The sequence below is a fragment of the Hyla sarda genome, chromosome 6, assembly GCF_029499605.1.
Source record: "Hyla sarda isolate aHylSar1 chromosome 6, aHylSar1.hap1, whole genome shotgun sequence".
NCBI lineage: Eukaryota > Metazoa > Chordata > Amphibia > Anura > Hylidae > Hyla > Hyla sarda.
Window position 1 is genome coordinate 145,734,445 of NC_079194.1, and position 19,196 is coordinate 145,753,640.

At 43.1% G+C, this 19,196-nt stretch overlaps 1 protein-coding gene across 3 annotated transcripts in view; it reads left to right on the forward strand.

Annotated features, from left to right (window-relative positions):
* The window catches only part of ATP2C2 (ATPase secretory pathway Ca2+ transporting 2), an 89,942-nt gene that overhangs the window by 14,382 nt on the left and 56,364 nt on the right, over positions 1-19,196 (forward strand). For 2 of the 3 annotated variants that reach the window (XM_056525475.1, XM_056525474.1), the window contains exons 2-3: positions 14,417-14,527; positions 17,783-17,899. In XM_056525475.1, coding sequence (XP_056381450.1) covers positions 14,417-14,527; positions 17,783-17,899 — 228 coding nt within the window. Of the gene's footprint in view, positions 1-5,906; positions 6,105-14,416; positions 14,528-17,782; positions 17,900-19,196 lie in introns of those variants that run through there. The other variant, XM_056525476.1, reaches the window with a different exon arrangement.

Here is a 19,196-nt window from a genome sequence, read left to right on the forward strand (position 1 = left end):
CACCCGTGATCAGACATCTTATCCTATCCTTTGAATAAGGGGATAATATTTCTAGGGGCAGAGTACCCTTTTAAGTGGTCCGCCTGCTGTCCAGGACAAGGGAGAGTTTAAGGCTACCTTCACGAGTACAGCCCCTGCAATCCTTGGGCGCTAGGACCGCAGAGACATATGCCGTCACCTTTGACTGCAGTGCAATCCACGCAGATGTCCACCAAAAGATCAGAACTAGTTTTAGCCTCTGAATGCAAGTAAAATTGTTGTCATTTTAAGGACAACAAGTAGAGAGGAGAACTCAACAGAAACTTACAGAATGTTATATGATGCACAAGCTTTAGGTTAGGGCACTGTTTCCCAACCAGGGGGGCCTCCAGCTGTTGAAAAACTACAACTCCCAGCCTTTGGCTGTCTGGGCATGCTGAAAGTTGTAGTTTGGCTATAGCTGGAGGCCTGTTTGTTGGGAAACACTGGGTTAGGGCTACACAATGACTTTGGCTGCAACATGGATGTCACGGGCAAAGATTGCTGTGTCGTGCACCCTGTACTGTGCTGCTTTACAACTGATGTAAGTGAATGAGGTCCCATGACGACCTACATGAGGTCTGTGTTGTAGCTTCTTGACTTCTGATGCTGTGCAGTGTTTCATTGTGTCATCTGCAGGATTAAGCTGTCATTGATGCTATCACATAGACACTATTGGGGGATTTATCAAAAGCTGTTTATTTCCCGCATCAATATAGGGCAAACTAGGCGTTAGGCCGGTCTATTGTGCGCCTAATTTATCAAAAGTCGCACGGCTCTTGATAAAATCTGCGCACGGACTTCGGGTTCTATGGTTTAGACTGTATTTAAATCTGCTCCAGCATGGTCTGACATTTCAGCGTATTTTCCCCTGATGCTAATTTTCGCCGAAAACTCGTAATTGATAAATTCAGCACCAATGCAATCCTCTAAAGAAAAAGTCGCACGTATTTAGACTGCGACTTTCTGTGCAACAATTTTAGAGGGGAAAAAAACTGTCTACATCCATTCATATATCCCCCCCTATGTGGTGTAAGCCCGCTTTTGTGTCGTTCTGCTGCTCACTGTATGTTTTAGTTTTCTCCTTTTAGGCACGGTTCACCTATTTATTCACCCTTCTATTCATTTTATGTCATTATGAAGAGCAGCTGTCAGGAGAGAAACACCTCTTCTGTTGAAGGAGTCTGTTGAGAATCAGTAGCCTTAAAGGGGGAATCCAGTCTCATCCATGGCTCAGATCTGTGCTCAGCCTTTAAATTATAAGACTTATCAAGGGATTAAAAAAAAGCTAATTTCTTCCAAAAATAACACCATCCCTGTCCCTAGGTTGGTTGTGGTATTACAACTTTGCTTTGTTTACTTCAAAAGAACCGAGCTGCAATACCACACACAGCCTGAGGACAGAGGTGGTGCTGCTTAGGAAAGAAATTAGCTCTGTTTTTGATCCCTTTATAACCCCTTCAAATCTCGCTGCATTCACACAACACATAAAAACTATGTGTTGGAATCGCCCTAAAATCTGCACCAAAAACCTGCAATATCATCTGCATGTGTTTTACCTGTGGGTTTTATTTTTTTATTCTGCTTTTGCTTTATTAAAGATTTTAGAACTATCTTTACCCCCTCTGCAACACAAGCCTCACAAATGGCGAGACACAATTCACATAGCTCACCTTAGCAACTAGTGGTATGGCGTTCTAGAATCCTTTTTCTGGAGGCACTTAGCAGTAGCCGCTGCATTACATGCTGAAAAACAAATATTAAACACATCACATTATGGTTCTGTTGATACAACACAAAAATAAAAAGTATGTAGAAGGTAAGTAGCCGGAGGCATCAGGACAGGCTTTCCACACTTGATACATTACAAACACTAGATATCAATCATTAAACAGTGTAGTACTATAGAGCGATAAGTAGCACAAGTAGTCTGTGCTTTGTTACATGTACTGGCCATAGACCTGAGTCTATAAACACTTATTGAGATGTTTTGTATGGGCTGCTAGAAGATAGAATTCTGGGTTAGGCACTGCCAAACCACCTTCTTCCTTGCTCAGTTGTAGGGTCTCTAATGAATTTCTAGGGTGCCTTTTTTTTCTAACAGGTTCATGGTAAAGGGACTTTGATTTAAAGGATAACTCTGGGATGTAAAAATGTAAGTGTTAGATCGTGGGGGTCCATCCACTGTGGCCCCCGTGATCTCCCGAACTGTGCCCAATTTCTCAGCATGAATGGGGCGTGTCGACCACCACACGAAGCGGGAACAGACACGCCCCCTCCGTGCATCTCTATGGAAGAGCCGGAGCGCTGCTTTCGGCAATCTCCGGCTCCACCATAGAACTGCATGGAAGGGGTGTGTTGGCCGCAGCTTCGTGCTGTGGTCGTAAACGCTCGTTACATGCAGGGAGCCGGGGTGCCATTCGGGAGATCGCCAGGGGGCAAAAGTGGTCGGTCTCCCTGCGATCTGACACTTATTCCCTATCCTTAGGATAGGGGATCCGTTTTTGCTGCAACCATACTGTTTTTACTGTTAACCATACTGAAGAATTATGAAAATAATAGAGGATTTGAGGCATCTATATAATTTTCACTAAATTTACCCAACTCATCACCAATATAGGTTATTAATCACAGATATAACTTTTAAAGCCAAACTGACAGGCTGTTCACCAATATACTGGTTTACAGTGGGGGTGAACAGCATTAAAATAAGGGGTCACTTACGTGAATTTAACTATTGCAGGGGTTATATGTCTTCATACTTCTAGTTCAATTGCTCAGGTCTGCGCAATGGAGGCGGTGAGCTGACTCGCCACACTCCCCTGCCTCCTCAGTGTTGCCCGTACTGAACCACCCCGTAATGAATGTGCAAAGGTATTTACTGTCATGTCGATAAGGCGTGAGAGCCTGCTGGCGCCTGTGCTCTGCTCAGAGCATGGAGCAGACTCTCATGTCCTAGAGACGTGAAAGTGAATACTTATGCATATTTATTACTGGGGGCGGACAGAGCGGAGAATATTGAGCAGGCATAGGAGTGTGGTGTGCATGCTCCCCGCCTCCATTGCACAGTGCTGTGCAATTTAACTAGAAGTGTGAAGACATATAACCCCTGCAATACTTCAACAATTCACGTAAGTGACCCCTTATTTTAATGCTGTTCACCCACTCTATAACCCATTATATTGGGTTTAGTGCAGGTGAACTGGCTGTCAGTTTCGCCTTTAGTGAATCTCCCTATAAATGGGATACATTGTTCAAAGTCTGCATTAGCTTTTTGAATGCCTAAACATTTGAAGTTACACATACATTGAAAGGGTAGGGGGATAGCTGTCAAAACCTGCCAGGAGAAGATCTATAAACATGAGCTCTGATTTTGACCAGTTCATGTGAAAACCCAAATATACCCCAAAATTTTCAATTATCAGGATAGAGGAGGCAACCCTATGTAGAAACAAGAGCATTTATTTCATTGGCGCACAAAGCCACACACTCCTCTACCTCTCCATGTTGAAAGCGGGTTAAAGAAGAATCAGCACAGAGTCTGCCAGTGAAAATAGTAGGGAAGAAATTGGCACCCCTGCCTCATCTCGCACTCCAGAGCATTCTGACAGCAGCTCGCTCACCCTAAGGCTAGGTTCAGACTACGAATTCCAAGTTCCGCCTGCGCCGACTGAATTAGTCGGCGCTAGGACCACGCGGACACTGCAGTCTCCTATAGACTGCTATGTGTTCCGCTAGGATTTCCGCCTGAAGAAAGAGCAACCCCTTTCTTCAGGCGGAAATTTTCTAGCGGATTTTTCATCCGGATTTTCCGCTTCACAAATTCCGAAGTGTGAATTTGTGAACGGAAAACCATTCACTACACTATGCATTATAGTAAGCGGAATTTCTGCCGGAAATTTCAAAGCGAAAATTCCGGCGGAAATTCCGTAGTCTGAACCTAGCCTAATTCCTGCACCTGGCTTTTCATACATTATCTGAACCCAGCAGATAAAATTTTTCCCCAAAACGCATTTTAGGCAACAACTTCTATGTGTAGTCAAGATATGGGCCTCATATATATCAACACTAAAGCCATCCTACCCTGGTGCCTCATTTCACATAGTTACAGCTCCTTTTTCTACCTGAAGTGGAGCATCCAGACATGATATGGAAATCAGATAAGATGAAACCTATTTGGGATGTGCTAAATTTATGACCATTATTGCTTTTACCTCCATCACCTCCTCTCCACGAGGTCTATTCAGGGCATCAGAGAAAGAGCACTCAAGCTGTGCAACTGTGGTAGTGGCCAATAAATGGTCAACCCTTTCTCCTCCTTTGTAAAACCGACAAAACAAAATGTGTTTAGCCGAGTATTATAGGCATATGGGGGAGATTTATCAAAACCTGTGGAGAGGAAAAAGTTGCCCAGTTGCCCATAGCAACCAATCAGCTCGCTTTTTTCATGTTTTACAGGCCTTGTTAAGAATGAAAGAAGCGATCTGATTGGTTGCTATGGGCAACTTAGCAACTCTTCCTCTGGACAGGTTTTGATAATACTCCCCCACTGAGCCTCTTGCCAAGCTGTGGTGGTATCGGATGTCTTATTATTTATCATGGCCGCCTCATACTGATCCGAACACGACTATGGGGGAGATTTATCAAAACCTGTGCAGAGGAAAACTTGCCCAGTTGCCCATAGCAACCAATCAGCTCGCTTCTTTCATTTTTATGAAGGCCTGTGAAAAATGAAAGAAGCAATCTGATTGGTTGCTATGGGCAACTGGGCAAGTTTTCCTCTGCACAGGTTTTGATAAATCTCCCCCTATATTGTCTCACCAAGTTGTCTCTTGCAAGTTTTGCCCGTACTGGTGACCCCTACCATACCATTTGAGGCAGAGCATATATTATTAGATAGGAAAGCACAGAGCTGGACTGTTATCAGGCCTAATGATAAAATATTCTGCTTATAAGAATAGAATTTCCACAGTTGAAGCTTTTCTCTGCCCTCCCTTCTGACCAATGGGGTTATTTTCATTGAGGGAGTGTGCCAAATTTCCCCTAGATCAGTGGTCTTCAACCTGCAGACCTCCAGATGTTTCAAAACTACAACTCCCAGCATGCCCGGACAGCCGATGGCTGTCCGGGCATGCTGGGAGTTGTAGTTTTGCAACATCTGGAGGTCCGCACGTTGAAAACCACTGCCCTAGATAAATGTATATCTGTGACTACTCAAGCAGCAAGGGCATCCCCTAATGCAAGGCCTGCACGGGACAGTACTATAAAAAGTGTCTGCTCTCAGAGTTTCATATCCAACATAAATAGGGAACATAAGTAGAATACTTTCATCTATTAGTGTACAGAATGTAGTTTTAGGACTGTTAATGATAGGATTAGAGATGAGCGAATTTACAGTAAATTCGATTCGTCACGAACTTCTCAGCTCGGCAGTTGATGGCTTATCCTGCATAAATTAGTTCAGCTTTCAGGTGCTCCGGTGGGCTGGAAAAGGTGGATACAGTCCTAGGAAAGAGTCTCCTAGGAATGTATCCACCTTTTCCAGCCCACGGGAGCACCGGAAAGCTGAACTCATTTATGCAGGATAAGCCATCAACTGCCGAGCCGAGAAGTTCGTGACGAATCGAATTTACTGTAAATTCGCTCAACTCTAGATAGGATTTTCCGGTGATCTAACAATGGATGTAGACAATTAATAAAATTCCCCAGAGATATTTGTGGGGGGTATATATACATCAATTATTACATTGGTGAAGTGATACATTTCACATTGTCTAGGGGCGGAGTACCCCTTTAAGCTCTGCAAAACATCGGGACAATGGCAGGATTGTTGTCGATACCCTATATATCCTCTTATGTAGAAGTGTCTGGGAGGGGCTGGTCTGTCTGCTGATCTGATCTGGGGACCACCAGGGCACTTTATTCCTATTGCAGCTATACCCTCTCTGACTTCCTTGTCTTTCAGGTTTTGTTGCTTTTTTCCCTAGTACCTTAAATAAACTGTTCACATTCCTGCATCACCTACTCAGAGATCTGACGCCATTGATCCGCACCCCATCATGACCTCCTCAGAGAATTACTCACATGTGAGCTCAGAGGTCTTGGATTTGGTTACCTAAGGTGGGGCAGTGACTATGCCACCACTGATAACCATGAAAATAGTATAGACGAGCAAGCTTAAAAATAGTGTAATGATCTGCAGAATATATCACTATGTGGTAGATGGTAGAGGGGACAGAGCACTCTTATGCAAATCCTAGAGACGTTAGTGGTTTAATAATGAGCACAATAGATCACTATGTACCATGCAATGCTCTGCAGGTTATTTTATTTATAGTTGATAAAGCTAGTCTCTAAGGTACAGGGTAATCCTATGGTTAGGAGTACCTGGGCTATTCTCCAATACATTGTAGCAGCTGTGATATTTACATAAGATTAGAGCATTCCTGTAGTATAAGGATTTCCCGGTTCATATGCTGGGAGCGGCTATAATTGAGGCAATCGCCCTGCATTAACCTGTTGGGTGGCAGCAGTGACCTATATAGCCCCTGCAGGTTGATGTCACTGGTTGATTTGGTGTTGCTGGAGAGGGTCCCTACCTTCATAACAGGCATATCAAAATGATTGATTCATTGGTTCTCATATTCTTTTTTATTTTTTTTTATTTTATTTAGTAGCATATGTACAATAACAAAAAAAAGACACAAAAAAACACAAAAGGGAAAGAGCTTCTAGTTAGCTTAACAACCTATCTTCTTGGTATTTGCTCGAAAAGAAAAATAGAAAACTTAAGACAAGCATGACGACAGAGATTTAAGAGGAAAGGGAAGGGGAGAAAAGCAAATTCCAACATACATACATACATACCTACCTCCATTCACATCACCTTCTACTGCTTGATAGCAACGTCTACTTCCTTCCAACCAACCTTCTTATGCCGCCTTAGCGGTGGAACTGGGGGGGTGTGCAGGACCAAAGACTCTAACCAGTTATTCCGGTTTCTATCTTTGCACACATTGCTTTTATGTTATTAAATCAGTTTTTGTTTTCTTATTTCTGCTATTTTATTTGTCCAGAAGTCCCATATCTTACAATTATTATCCTGCGTTGCTGGGCTTTCCATTTTGTCCAGTCTTAACCTTTCCATTTTACATACATGACTTACGGAATTCAAAATTTCCATTATATTTGGAAGATGCGATAGCTTCCACTTTCTAGCTATTGCGGTGTGTACCGCTGATAATACATGAAAGCTTATTAATCTATCTTTATATGGGAGTTCTTCCAATCCTAAATTTAGGAGCTACTTCAGGCCCCCACTTTATTTGCTTCGACAGTATAGTATTTAGCAGAGTTTATATTTCTTTTCAAAATTACTGTATTGGTGGACAAGTTCACCAAATATGGATAAGTGAACCTAGTTCCTTCCTGCACCTCCCGCAGCAAGGGTAAATGTTATTATTGGGGTACATTTTAGCTATACGTGTTGGAGTATAATACCAACGATACAATAGTTTGCGGGAATTTTCCAAGTGTAAGAAGCAATGAGAAACGCTTGTAGGTAGAGCATAGGTTTTAGCCCATTGCTCAGGTGTAATATGCATGTCTAAGTCTTTTTCCCATTTTACCTGAAAACTTGAGCCTAAAGCTTCCATGGTGAGCGGACAAGCTGTATATGCCTTTGAAATAGAACCACTCCCTCCTGTAGACTGATGAAAATATTTTTCAAACCCAGTTTTAGGAGTCTGTGGTTCATCCCTATATGTCCCTAGGAGGTGCCGAACCTGTATATATTTGAAAAAATCATGTGCGGGTAGATTATATTTCTGAGATATATGCTCAAACGGTAACAGAAGACCTTAATTGCTCACATGTTTAATTTTAGTAATACCGTTTTTAATCCAAAGAGAGAAGTCTGTACATGGAAGTAACTCCTGGATCACTTTTATAGGAATGTTATCATGATTAATGTAGTTAATAATGTGCTTTGAGAGAGCATACAACCAAATTTCCATGCTTATTTTTGCAGTTGGACTGCTTGTGGGGATTATTTGTTTATTCAAAGAAATTTGGCAAAGGGCTGTGTTCAGAGATGATGTCCTGGTTAAAGGGGTACTCCACCCCTAGACATCTTATCCCCTATCCAAAGGTGGCATAATGACATCTCTGCTAAATGGATACCAATAGAAGCATGCTTAAATGGGTACTCCGCCCCTAGACATCTTATCCCCTATCCAAAAGGATAGGGGATAAGATGTCAGATCGCTGCGGTCCTGCTGCTGGGGAGCCCCGGGATCGACGCTGCGCCACTGTGCTATCGTTGCTGCACAGAGCGAGTTTGCTCTGTGCGTAATGACGGGCGATACAGGGGACGGAGCAGCGTGACGTCATGACTCTGCCCCTCATGACGTCATGGCCCGTCCCCTCAATACAAGTCTATGGGAGGGGGTGTGGCGGTCGTCACGCCCCCCTGCCATAGACTTGCATTAAGGGGACGGGCCGTGATGTCACGAGGGGTGGAGCCATGACATCACGCTGCTCCGTCCCCTGTATCGCCCGTCATTACGCACAGAGCGAACTCGCTCTGTGCAGCAATGATAGCACAGTGGCGATCCCGGGGCTCCCCAGCAGCGGGACCGCAGCGATCTGACATCTTATCCCCTATCCTTTTGGATAGGGGATAAGATGTCTAGGGGCGGAGTACCCCTTTAAGCATGCTTCTATTGGTATCCATTTAGCAGAGATGTCATTATGCCACCATCTTTGCAACTGAGTGAGATTGACTGCTCTATAGTAGTTTTTGAGGTCAGGACACCCTAATCCTCCCTTCTTGATATGTTTATAGAGTGTTTCTGAAGCTACTCTGGCTGTACTATTTTTCCAAATATATTTTGTTAATATGGATTGTAATTTTTTAATAGTACCAAACGGAATTTTAAGTGGGAGGTTGCGAAACAGATATAATATTTTAGGAAGTAACAACATCTTCACCACTCCTATCCGCCCCAGCCATGAAATCGGTTGTTTTGGAAAATGTTTTAATATCTGCCTGTAGTCTGTTACAAAGCAGCCCTATGTTAATTAGTACTGATTGTCTTGGGGATGGGCTTAGGTTATTCCCCAGGTATGTGAGAGAGTCCACTGACCATTTGAAAGGATATTTTGTCATTAGTTCGGCTTTAGAGGTACTATCCAGTGAGAGGGGAAGAGCTACTGATTTTGATATATTTAATTTGTAATAGCTTATTTTTGCAAATTGATCTAATATGGACATTAAGGGATTTAGTGAATGTTTAGGTTCTAAGATGGACAGCAAAATATCATCGGCAAAAAGCCCTACCTTTTTGAATATTAGCACCTATTGTTATACCCTTAATCTCATGACAATTTCATATGGTTTGTGCTAAGGGTTCTATTATTAAAACATAGAGGAGTGGTGACATTGTGCATCCTTGCCGGGTGCCATTAGAGATACCGAATAGTTGGGATTTCGTCCCACCATTGCACACCCTAGCCGAGGGTGAGGAATACAGGGCCATAATTGCTGACACCAATCTAGGTGGAAATCTAAATTTTTCCAGGACCAATTTCAGGTAGCCCCAGTGTACTTGATCGAATGCCTTCTCCGCATTCAAAGAAAGGAGCAGAAAAGGCATCCGATCGGTCACTGCTTTTGTAATTATATTTAAGAAGCGCCTAGTCCCGTCTAGGGACTGGCGGCCCTGTACAAAGCCTACCTAGTATGCGTTTATCAAGTCCGGGAGTACCCCATTCAATCTACTTGCCAGTAACTTGGCATATATTTTAATATCGCTGTTCAATAGGGATATTGGTCTAAAGTGAGATGGTTAAGTAGGGGTTTTCCCAGGTTTTGGTATTGTGATAATAGTCGCTTCCAGCATCTCTTTACTCATATTACCAGTGTTAAGTATAGAATTAAAAAGATCTCTTAGGTGCGGGAGTAATGTTTTTATATGAGTTTTATAAAATTCATTAATTATGCCATCTGGCCCTGGTGCCTTTAAAATTTTTAATGTCTGAATGCATTTTTCCACCTCTAGTGCATTAAAAGGGGCAGAGAGAGCTGTGCATTCTTCCTCTGAGAGCGATGGTAGGGAGACTTTGTTTAGGAAAGCATCTATTGATTTGATTGCCGGTTGGGGGACTTGCTTATTTTTTTTATATGTTGTATAGCTCCTGGTAATAAACTGCAAAACCATTCGCTATTGCTTGGGGGTCCTGCGCGCTCTCTCCTGATGGTAATAATAGATGCAGAATTTTGTTTTGGGAGTCTCTTTTTCTAATTTGACGTGCCAGAAATGTGCCTGATTTATTTGCCAACCAATAAAAGTTTAATTTCAATTTTTTTATTGCTAAATCAAATTTATGTAAATCTATACTATGTAATTCTGCATTGATAGCGGAAATAGAGGCAGTTAGATGTGGGCAGTACTTTATTTTATTTTGTCTATGGAGGTCTGTTAGCTTTTTTTGAAGTTCTAATTTCTTGTGTTGGTTTTGTTTTTTATGATATGCCATTTGGCCTATAAGTTGCCCTCGTAGCAAGGCCTTAAAAGCACACCATAAGGTAGTCTCTAAGGGTACAGAACTTTTATTAATGTCTTAAAAGGATGAGATCCATGAAGTTAATTGCTCCTTCATCACTGGGTCTTTATTTATATGTGAATTTGTTCTCCATGGCCGTTGTGTTGGGGCACCCAGAGTATCTTTCAAAATCAAGACTATCGGCGCATGGGCTGACCATGAAATATTTTTGATGTCGGAGGATAGTGCTACTTTTAAAACTGGGTTTGTTACTAAGAAGTAGTCTATCCATGTATATGTTTTGTGGGGGTTTGATAAAAAGGTATAGTCCGCCTCAGTAGGATGCTGCAATCTCCAAACAACATATAGATTAAATGTGCCATTTTATTAGATATTTTGGTTGGTTCTGTGTATGGCCCTTTAGATGTGGAATCAATTGATGGCCACATTACGTGATTAAAGTCCCCCAAAACTACTACTCTTTCCTGAGATGAAAATGCTGCTTTACATAAAACCTTATGCAGGAATTTATCCTGGTTGCTGTTAGGTGCATAGATCCCAATGAGCACAAGAGGCACCCCATTAATCCTACCTCTCACTATTAAATATCTCCCCTCTGGATCTATTTCACTGAGTACATCTGTGAAATCATTTTTATTTATTTATTATTAGAGCCCCCCCCCCCTCTCCTTTTACTAGGAGCATGAGCCTGTATGATGAGAGGGTACGCTCCGTGTTGCAATCTATAGGCATCCTCTGCCCTCAGGTGAGTCTCCTGTAGGCAGAGTATGTCTGCTTTTACATTTTCTGCCTCTTTCCACGCTAAGTTCCTCTTAAAGGGTGAATTTAAACGTTTACAGTTCAGAGAGACCAAGCTTATCGTCATTGTCTATTGGCTTGTAGCTTCTCTCTGCAGAAGGTTGGGTCTGTTCTATTTTTTCAGGGGTCCTGTTGGTGCTTTCCACCTTGTATGTTATATCGCTGGGTGGGAGGAGAAGGAGATAGTCAGTCAGTGAACTCATTCAAGCAAACATACATACTTACAAACGCAGATAATTTATTCATTATCCAAACCAACATACACAATTTTATATGGGCTTAATTTATAAGCCCTTAAGGGGTATTACGGGAAGTGTTCCAGCAATATTACGCAAGCTATACCGGCTTTTTTTTTTTTTCTTTACGGGCAAAAAAAAAAGGGGAGAAAGAAGACAAAGGGCTTATGGGTAGAAAATATATACTGTAAAAATTAGCCCAAAAGGTTCAGCAGAGCCATGAGCCACGTCTCAAAAGACGTGTTCCTTCAGCAAATTCCCTGCATTTAGCCATAGTCCCAGGAGACAAGTCCGAAAAGATCAACAAGTTGGCAAATTTTTCAGGTAATGGTGGGGGCTTTCTTGCTGCAAATAGTATTTTTTCTTTTATGTGGCAAAAATGGACGCGTATAATTATGTCTCTTGGATATGAGTCTGGGACAGAATTGGGCTTTGGTAGTCTGTGTGCCCTATCCAGCGTAAGGTCTAGAGTAGATGACCCGGGCAATAGAATTTGAAAAAAATCCTTAAGATGGGAAATCAAATGTTCTTGTTTAATCCCCTCTGGAACACCTCTCACTCTAATATTATTCCTCCTTTAGTAGTCTTCCATGTCTTGGAATTTCAGTTTAAGACCTACTACTTCTTCTTCTAAGTTTTTAACAGAGTCCACCACTGTATTATGTGCCTCTGTGTGCTCTTCTAATTTTTGCTCAATATGTGTAGTGTGAGTCCGAGCACTTGTATTTCTTGCTGGATATTCAGCACAGTGGATTGAAGAATTGAAGAGAAAGCTATTTGCATCTCTGCAAACATTTGCTTCATAGCCTCTTCTGTTGCTGGTAACGGGGTTTTTGTTACTCTTGGTGGAGATAGATTTAGAGTTTTCACCATCTGTCTTTTAGGTGAAATCATTGGCGACATACTGGCTTTTAGCTGGGATCTTGCATAGGGGCTTAAGGCTACTGGGGCAGACAGGCTAGCTAGAGATGGAATGCCAAAAGCTTGCTTAGCTTCTGGCCCATGTATTGGGGCTGAAGCACCTATCCCCCTGCTGTCTCTCCGCTTTTCGCCAACGTTTACAGACATGTCCACCTCTATCAGATAGTCCGGACTCACCCCCTCTATGCTGGCAGCTTCCTTTGGTGGCAGGGGTCGCCATTCTTCTGCTATAGCACGGTCCGGGCTCTTTGCGGCCTCCCAGGCTGTCTGGCTCCTTACGGAAGTCTCTCTGGTTGTTCCGCTGTTCAGGAGCGCTGCCTCTCTGGGTATTCCGGGCAGCCATTTCCGGGTTCTCCGCCGCGCTCTCTCCCTCCGATTCTGGGCTTTTCCGTCTCGCGCTGAGTCTGACCCTGTCTTCCACCTCTTGGTATTCCTCCTCGGGCTCCACCCATTGCACCAGGTGAGTCCCTGTAAACTATTATAGTCCTTCGACTAGAGCCCTATCTGGCACTTTCCGAGGATTGGAAATAGTTGGTCAGCTTCAAAGGGCTATTTATATATTTTTTTGCTTCTAGTCATGTTTCTCTTCGTCTTATTCCTTGGTCATATACTTTGCCTTCGTTGCTTAGAGCGCCGGGTTAATAGCAGGCGATTAGCAGTGCTGCTACCTTCAACTCCTAGCCACTGCCATGCTCAGCTAGCCACGCCCTACATGCTTAATTTTTTTTTTCTTCTCATATTCTAACCCACATTTCCATGGACTGCAGCACCCAAACAGAAAGAAACCTAAGGCACTACATCCTAAGCTTCCTGTTTCATGAATAGAATGCAAAAATTAAAAGTGCGGTGCACCAGATAAACAAATTGAAGCTGCCCTCACCCGGTGTCCAAAGGAGTAGCTCATCCTGGCGCATGTAAAGAGCAGTACAGAACAAAACTGAATACAAGCCCCATCAGTCAGATCCTGTCAACCCCCCCCCCCCCCCCACCCCACCCCTCCAGCTCAGTTAGATATTATGGCTACAATGTTTGTTTTATCTTCCCTTTGAATTGCACAGAATTCAATGGGAAAACGTCTGTCAGTTTACATGTGTTTTAAAGGGGTATTCCTGTAACAGAATTTCTTTTAAATAAAGCTATTACCCCAAGACCTATAACTTACTAATATAGTATAATCACAAATTGTGCTGGCTTTAGCATGGTTTGCTTGATATATGTCTGATGGGAAGTTGTGTAGTCCAGTTCCCTGACTCCTCCTTCTTTCCTAAGACAACGCATCATCATCTGGTGTTTCAAGAGTTGTGGCTGAATCTTGTCTCTGAGCTCTACCCCTACCCCCTGAGTGATGTCACCACGTCTGACCAGCCCCCACAGCCTACATGACCACCATCTCCTGGTTATATACACATCTACATCTTTATTGTGACATTCAGAAAAGAATGAGGTGTGTATAGCATGTTGCCTTGGTCTAAGAAAAGTAACAGGCAGAGAATGAATACAACAGGTGCTGAAGATTTACTGACTGCAGAACAGTAGTTTGCTGTGTACTGAAATGTTTTGCAACATCTTTAGGTGGGAAACTGCCAGGAGTGCTGTGGTAGGAGAGTAGGCAGGGTGGGAGGGCTGTGATAAAGAGCTGAGGAAAACAATTGCATTCTGGGAAATGTAGTACTGAGAAACTGCTCAAAAAGGGAGCAGAGTGATTTCTGACATAGAAAGTGACCCACAGACACACAAAAGAAATAGGATTTTAGATTAGCATTTCCCCAATGTCGCAGTACCCCTTTAATTTTACATCCGTAATTATTATGAATTAAGTGCAAAGGAATTTTTTTGACCAAAAATAAATTTTTCATGACTACTTCTTATTGCTGCAGGCGGACGACCAGTGTGAACTGAAATCTGTGGGACCAGAAGAAGATGTCATCCCATTACCTGCCAAGGAAGCAAGCCGGCTGGATGAGAGCGAGCTCATTAAATATTTACAAGTGAGCATTTACTTTATATTTCTGCCGTGATGATGTCTGATCCCCTGTAGACATTTACATTTTCTAGTAGTTGGTTATACATTTGGTACATCGTTCTGTCTGTATGTTTTATTACATACAGTATCTCACATGAGTGCATACATCCTTCAAATTTTTGTCATATGTAAAAATATTTTATTAAATCTTTTAATGTGACAACACTGAAGAAAGTACACTGCTACAATGTAAAGTAGTGAGTGCACAGCCAGTATAACAGTGTTTAATGTTGTGTCCCCTCAAAATAATACAACACACAGTCATTAAAGGGGTATTCCAGGCCAAAACTTTTTTATATATATCAACTGGCACCGGAAAGTTAAACAGATTTGTAAATTACTTCTATTAAAAAATCTTAATCCTTCCAATAGTGATTAGCTTCTGAAGTTGAGTTGCTGTTTTCTGTCTAACTGCTTTCTGATGACTCACATCCCGGGCGTGACATCATCATTGAGCAGTTAGACAGAAAACTTCAGAAGCTAATAACTATTGGAAGGATTAAGATTTTTTAATAGAAGTAATTTACAAATCTGTTTAACTTTCCGGAGCCAGTTGATATATAAAAAAATGTTTTTGCTTGGAATACCCCTTTAATGTCTAAACCTCGGCAAGAAAAGTCAGTACACAGCTAAATGGAATCGACCAAATTGGGGCAAAAGTGTCACTAGTTTGTGTCGCCACCATTATTTTCAGCACTGCCTTAAGTCTCTTGGTCATGGAGTTCACTAATTAAAGTTCTCTTCCACTCCACCATGATGAGAGCACAATGCTGGTGGATGTTAGAGACCTTGTTCTCCCCATCGTTTGAGAATGCCCCACAAATGCTCAACAGTGTTTAGGTTTGGAGACATGCTTGGCTAGTCCATTGACTCTACCCTCAGCTTCTTTAGCAAAGCAGTAGATGTCTTTGAGATGTGTTTGGGGTTGTTATAATGTTGGAATACTGTCCTGCAGTCCAGTATCTGAAGGGAGAGGATTATGCTCTGATTCAATATGTCACAGTACATGTTGGCATTTATAGATCCCTCATTGAGCTGTAGCTCCCTAGTGCTAGCAGCACTCATGCAGCCCCAGACCATTACACTTCCACCACCATGCTTGTCTGTAGGCAAGACACATTTGTCTTCGTACTCCTCACTTGGTTGCCACCACACATGCGTGACACCATCTAAACCAAATACGTTTTTCTTGGTCTTATCAGACCACAGAACATGATTATCCAAAGAATAATGCTATGATCCAGTGCGTTTGAAGTAAAACTCAGCTTTATTCAACATCCAGGAGACAACACAGGTAACAAGCGAAGGTGGTGACGTCGGACGCGTTGTTCCAGTAATTCATGTCTTTAGTCTGCTTGTCTTCAGCAAGCTGTTTGCAGGCGTTCTTGTGCTTCATCTTTACAAGAAACTTCCTTATGGGACAACGGCTATGCAGACCAACTTGAAACAGTGTGTGGCATATGGTCTGAGCAATGCCAGACTGACCCCACCCCTTAAACCTCTGCAGCAATGCTGGCAGCACTCATGCGTATTTTCCAAAAACAACCTCCGGATATGATGCTGATCACGTGCTCTGAATTTCTTCAATCATGGCAAGGCCTGTTCTTGGTGAAGCCAAAACTTGGCCATCCTGCTGAATAAGTTTCAGGGTCTTTGCAATCTTCTTACAGCCTAGGCCATGATCTTTATGTAGAGCAATAATTCATGTTTTTTTTGTTTTTTTTTTAAGATCCCCAGAGTTTTTTTCCATAAGGTGCCATGTTGACCAGTATTAAGAGAGTGTTAGAGTGATAACAAATTTAAGACACCTGCTCCACATTTACACCAACAGTAACCAGTCAGATGACACTGGGGAAGGAAAATGATTAATTGGGCCCAATTTGGACATTTCCACTTAGGGGTGTACTGACCTTTGTTGCCAAGGTTCAGACATTATTGGCTGTGTGTTGAGTTATCTTTAGGGGACAGCAACACTAAACACTGTTATACAGGCTGTGCTTGTAGCAGAGTATCCTTTCTTCAGTGTTGTCACATCAAAAGGTATAATAAAATATATACAAAAATGTGAGGGGGCTCTTACTTATGTGAGATACTGTATCTAGTACAGCACATATGTACTTGTAATCAAAATAAAACCCTTAGTTATTTAGTCTGCCTTTGCAAAAAAGAAGACCCACCACAAGCTGTCTCTACATGCACTCCACTGCCAGCTGTCACCTCACATTGTCTGCCATCAGTTGCCCCCACACGCAGTCTACCTCTAGCGCTTTCCTCACACAATTCACCCCCAGCTGTCCCTTTACAGAGTGACCTGTCCATCATCTTCACCCAGTCCACCACCAGGTATCCCCTCACCCAGTCCACTGCCAGGTATCTCCTCACTCAGTCCACCGCCAGGTATCCCCTCACTCAGTCCACTGCCAGGTATCCCCTTACTCAGTCCACTGCCAGGTATCCCCTTACTCAGTCCACTGCCAGGTATCCCCTTACTCAGTCCACTGCCAGGTATCCCCTCACTCAGTCCACTGCCAGGTATCCCTTCACTCAGTCCACTGCCAGGTATCCCCTCACTCAGTCCACCACCAGGTATCCCCTCACCCAGTCTACCGCCAGGTATCTCTTCACTCAGTCCACTGCCAGGTATCCCTGGCGGCTTTAACCCTTGCACCATCACACTCTCTCTAGCGTCTTGGCTGGACCAATAGGGTGTGATCGTGACAGGTACCCTATACTGAAACATTTGTAGCCCACAGAATATCTAGTGTGGTATTCTGTGATTATTACATGCCAAGCTGCCTCCACTGCCATTTTTAATTATAATTTGAGACAGGAAAAAAATATCAGGAGGATGTGCACCCCCACCAGTGGTCCCCCAGTGCACTACCCCCCTCCCCACTGGTATTTTGTGTGCGACGTCGACTTATGTGAATATTTTTATGCAACACTGGTTACAGAAAGCATTATCAGAGTTTTGGTGGTTGCCCTTCCCTGCTGTATAGACAGTACATTCCTCTCATTGTTGTCTTTATGTCGCATGAGAATGTTTGCTACCCAACAGGTAACTTTACCTCACAGTTACGAAATCAGAAATCCTTTTAACAGAAAATGCCACAAACTATATGGAGGAAAGCCCTACCTCGTGTGTACCGCTGATGTGACCCCATAGTAAAATGACACTGTGAGAAACATTATAACATTATAATAATTCCCCTGTATCCAGGTGGATGTAAACACTGGACTATCTGAGTGCTCTGTGCTCCAGCGCCGGACGAAACATGGCTGGAACGAATTTCAGGTGGATAATTCTGATCCCATGTGGAAGAAATACCTGGGACAGGTAAGATCAGTTTCTTGTTATAGAATATCAGGAAATGTGTCCTCAAAAATAGCCTGTTGTTTAAATCAACTTTGGTGATTTTTTTTTTCTTTCTAATTTTATGTTTTACCACATATATTTTAGATTAATCCCACAATCTTGCAGTTTTCATTCTGGCCACTAGGCCTAAAACTAAGTTGAGCCTTCCTGTTCTGTACAGATCATTTCTCAGGAGTGCCTTTGCTATCCTCACAGACAAGTTTACCCTGATAACACTAGTAGATAAAGACACCATTCACGATAGTTGAATCTCAGAATCCTCCCCATCCCTGTAGAATAACCTCTAAAAAGGTCACAGAGAATGCCCAGTAACCAATGTCCAGTTTCCAATCATTGGACAGCTCCTGTCTATTGTTGTATCTCTAAATGCTGTTATACAGCTCAGGCAAGATGGCTGAGAACTCAGGCAAGGAGAACTGTACTGAAAATGATTCCTTTTCCTCTGTGCCTTTGCTGCAAAAACTAACTTTAAAGGGGTAGTCCAGTGGTGAAAAACATATCCCCTATCCTAAGGATCGGGGATAAGTTTGAGATCGCGGGGGGTCGGACCGCTGGGGCCCCCTGCGATCTCTCTGTACGGGGGCCAGGCTCTCCAGCCAGATAGCGTCCGACACGCCCCCTCAATACATCTCTATGGCAGAACCGGAGATTGCCGAAGGCAGCGCTTCGGCTCTGCCATAGAGTTGTATTGAGGGGGCGTGTCGGCCCTTCCCGCGGGCTGTCGGGGCTCCGTACAGGAGATCGCAGGGGGCCCCAGCGGTCGGACCCCCCGCGATCTGCATCTTATCCCCTATCCTTAGGATAGGGGATAAGTTGTTCGCCACGGGTCACCACTGGACTACTCCTTTAACTTACCTTCCGACGTTCCCCCGTTGCGCCGATATTGGTGTCCCGGTTCTCCAGTGCTGCTCTTCTTCCTGGGGATGGTGACTCATATTGCGCACACTGTATCGCCGGCCACAGTGATGTCCCGCCCCGGCCAGTGATAGGCTGAGTTCACTGTCATGTAACAAGCCCGGACATCGCAGCGGCCGGTGATACACTGAGCGATACACCGGAGGACCAAGATACCGATATCGGCGCAACGGGGAACGTCGGAAGGAGAGTTAAAGTTAGTTTTTTTTGTAGTATTTACAGCTCAGGCACAGAGTAAATGGAAACATTTTCAGTACAGTTCTCCTTTAAAAGGACAGATAATGACAACCAGAAAATAGAAACACGTTAGAAAACACATGTTTTAATATCTGGCTCAAATCAG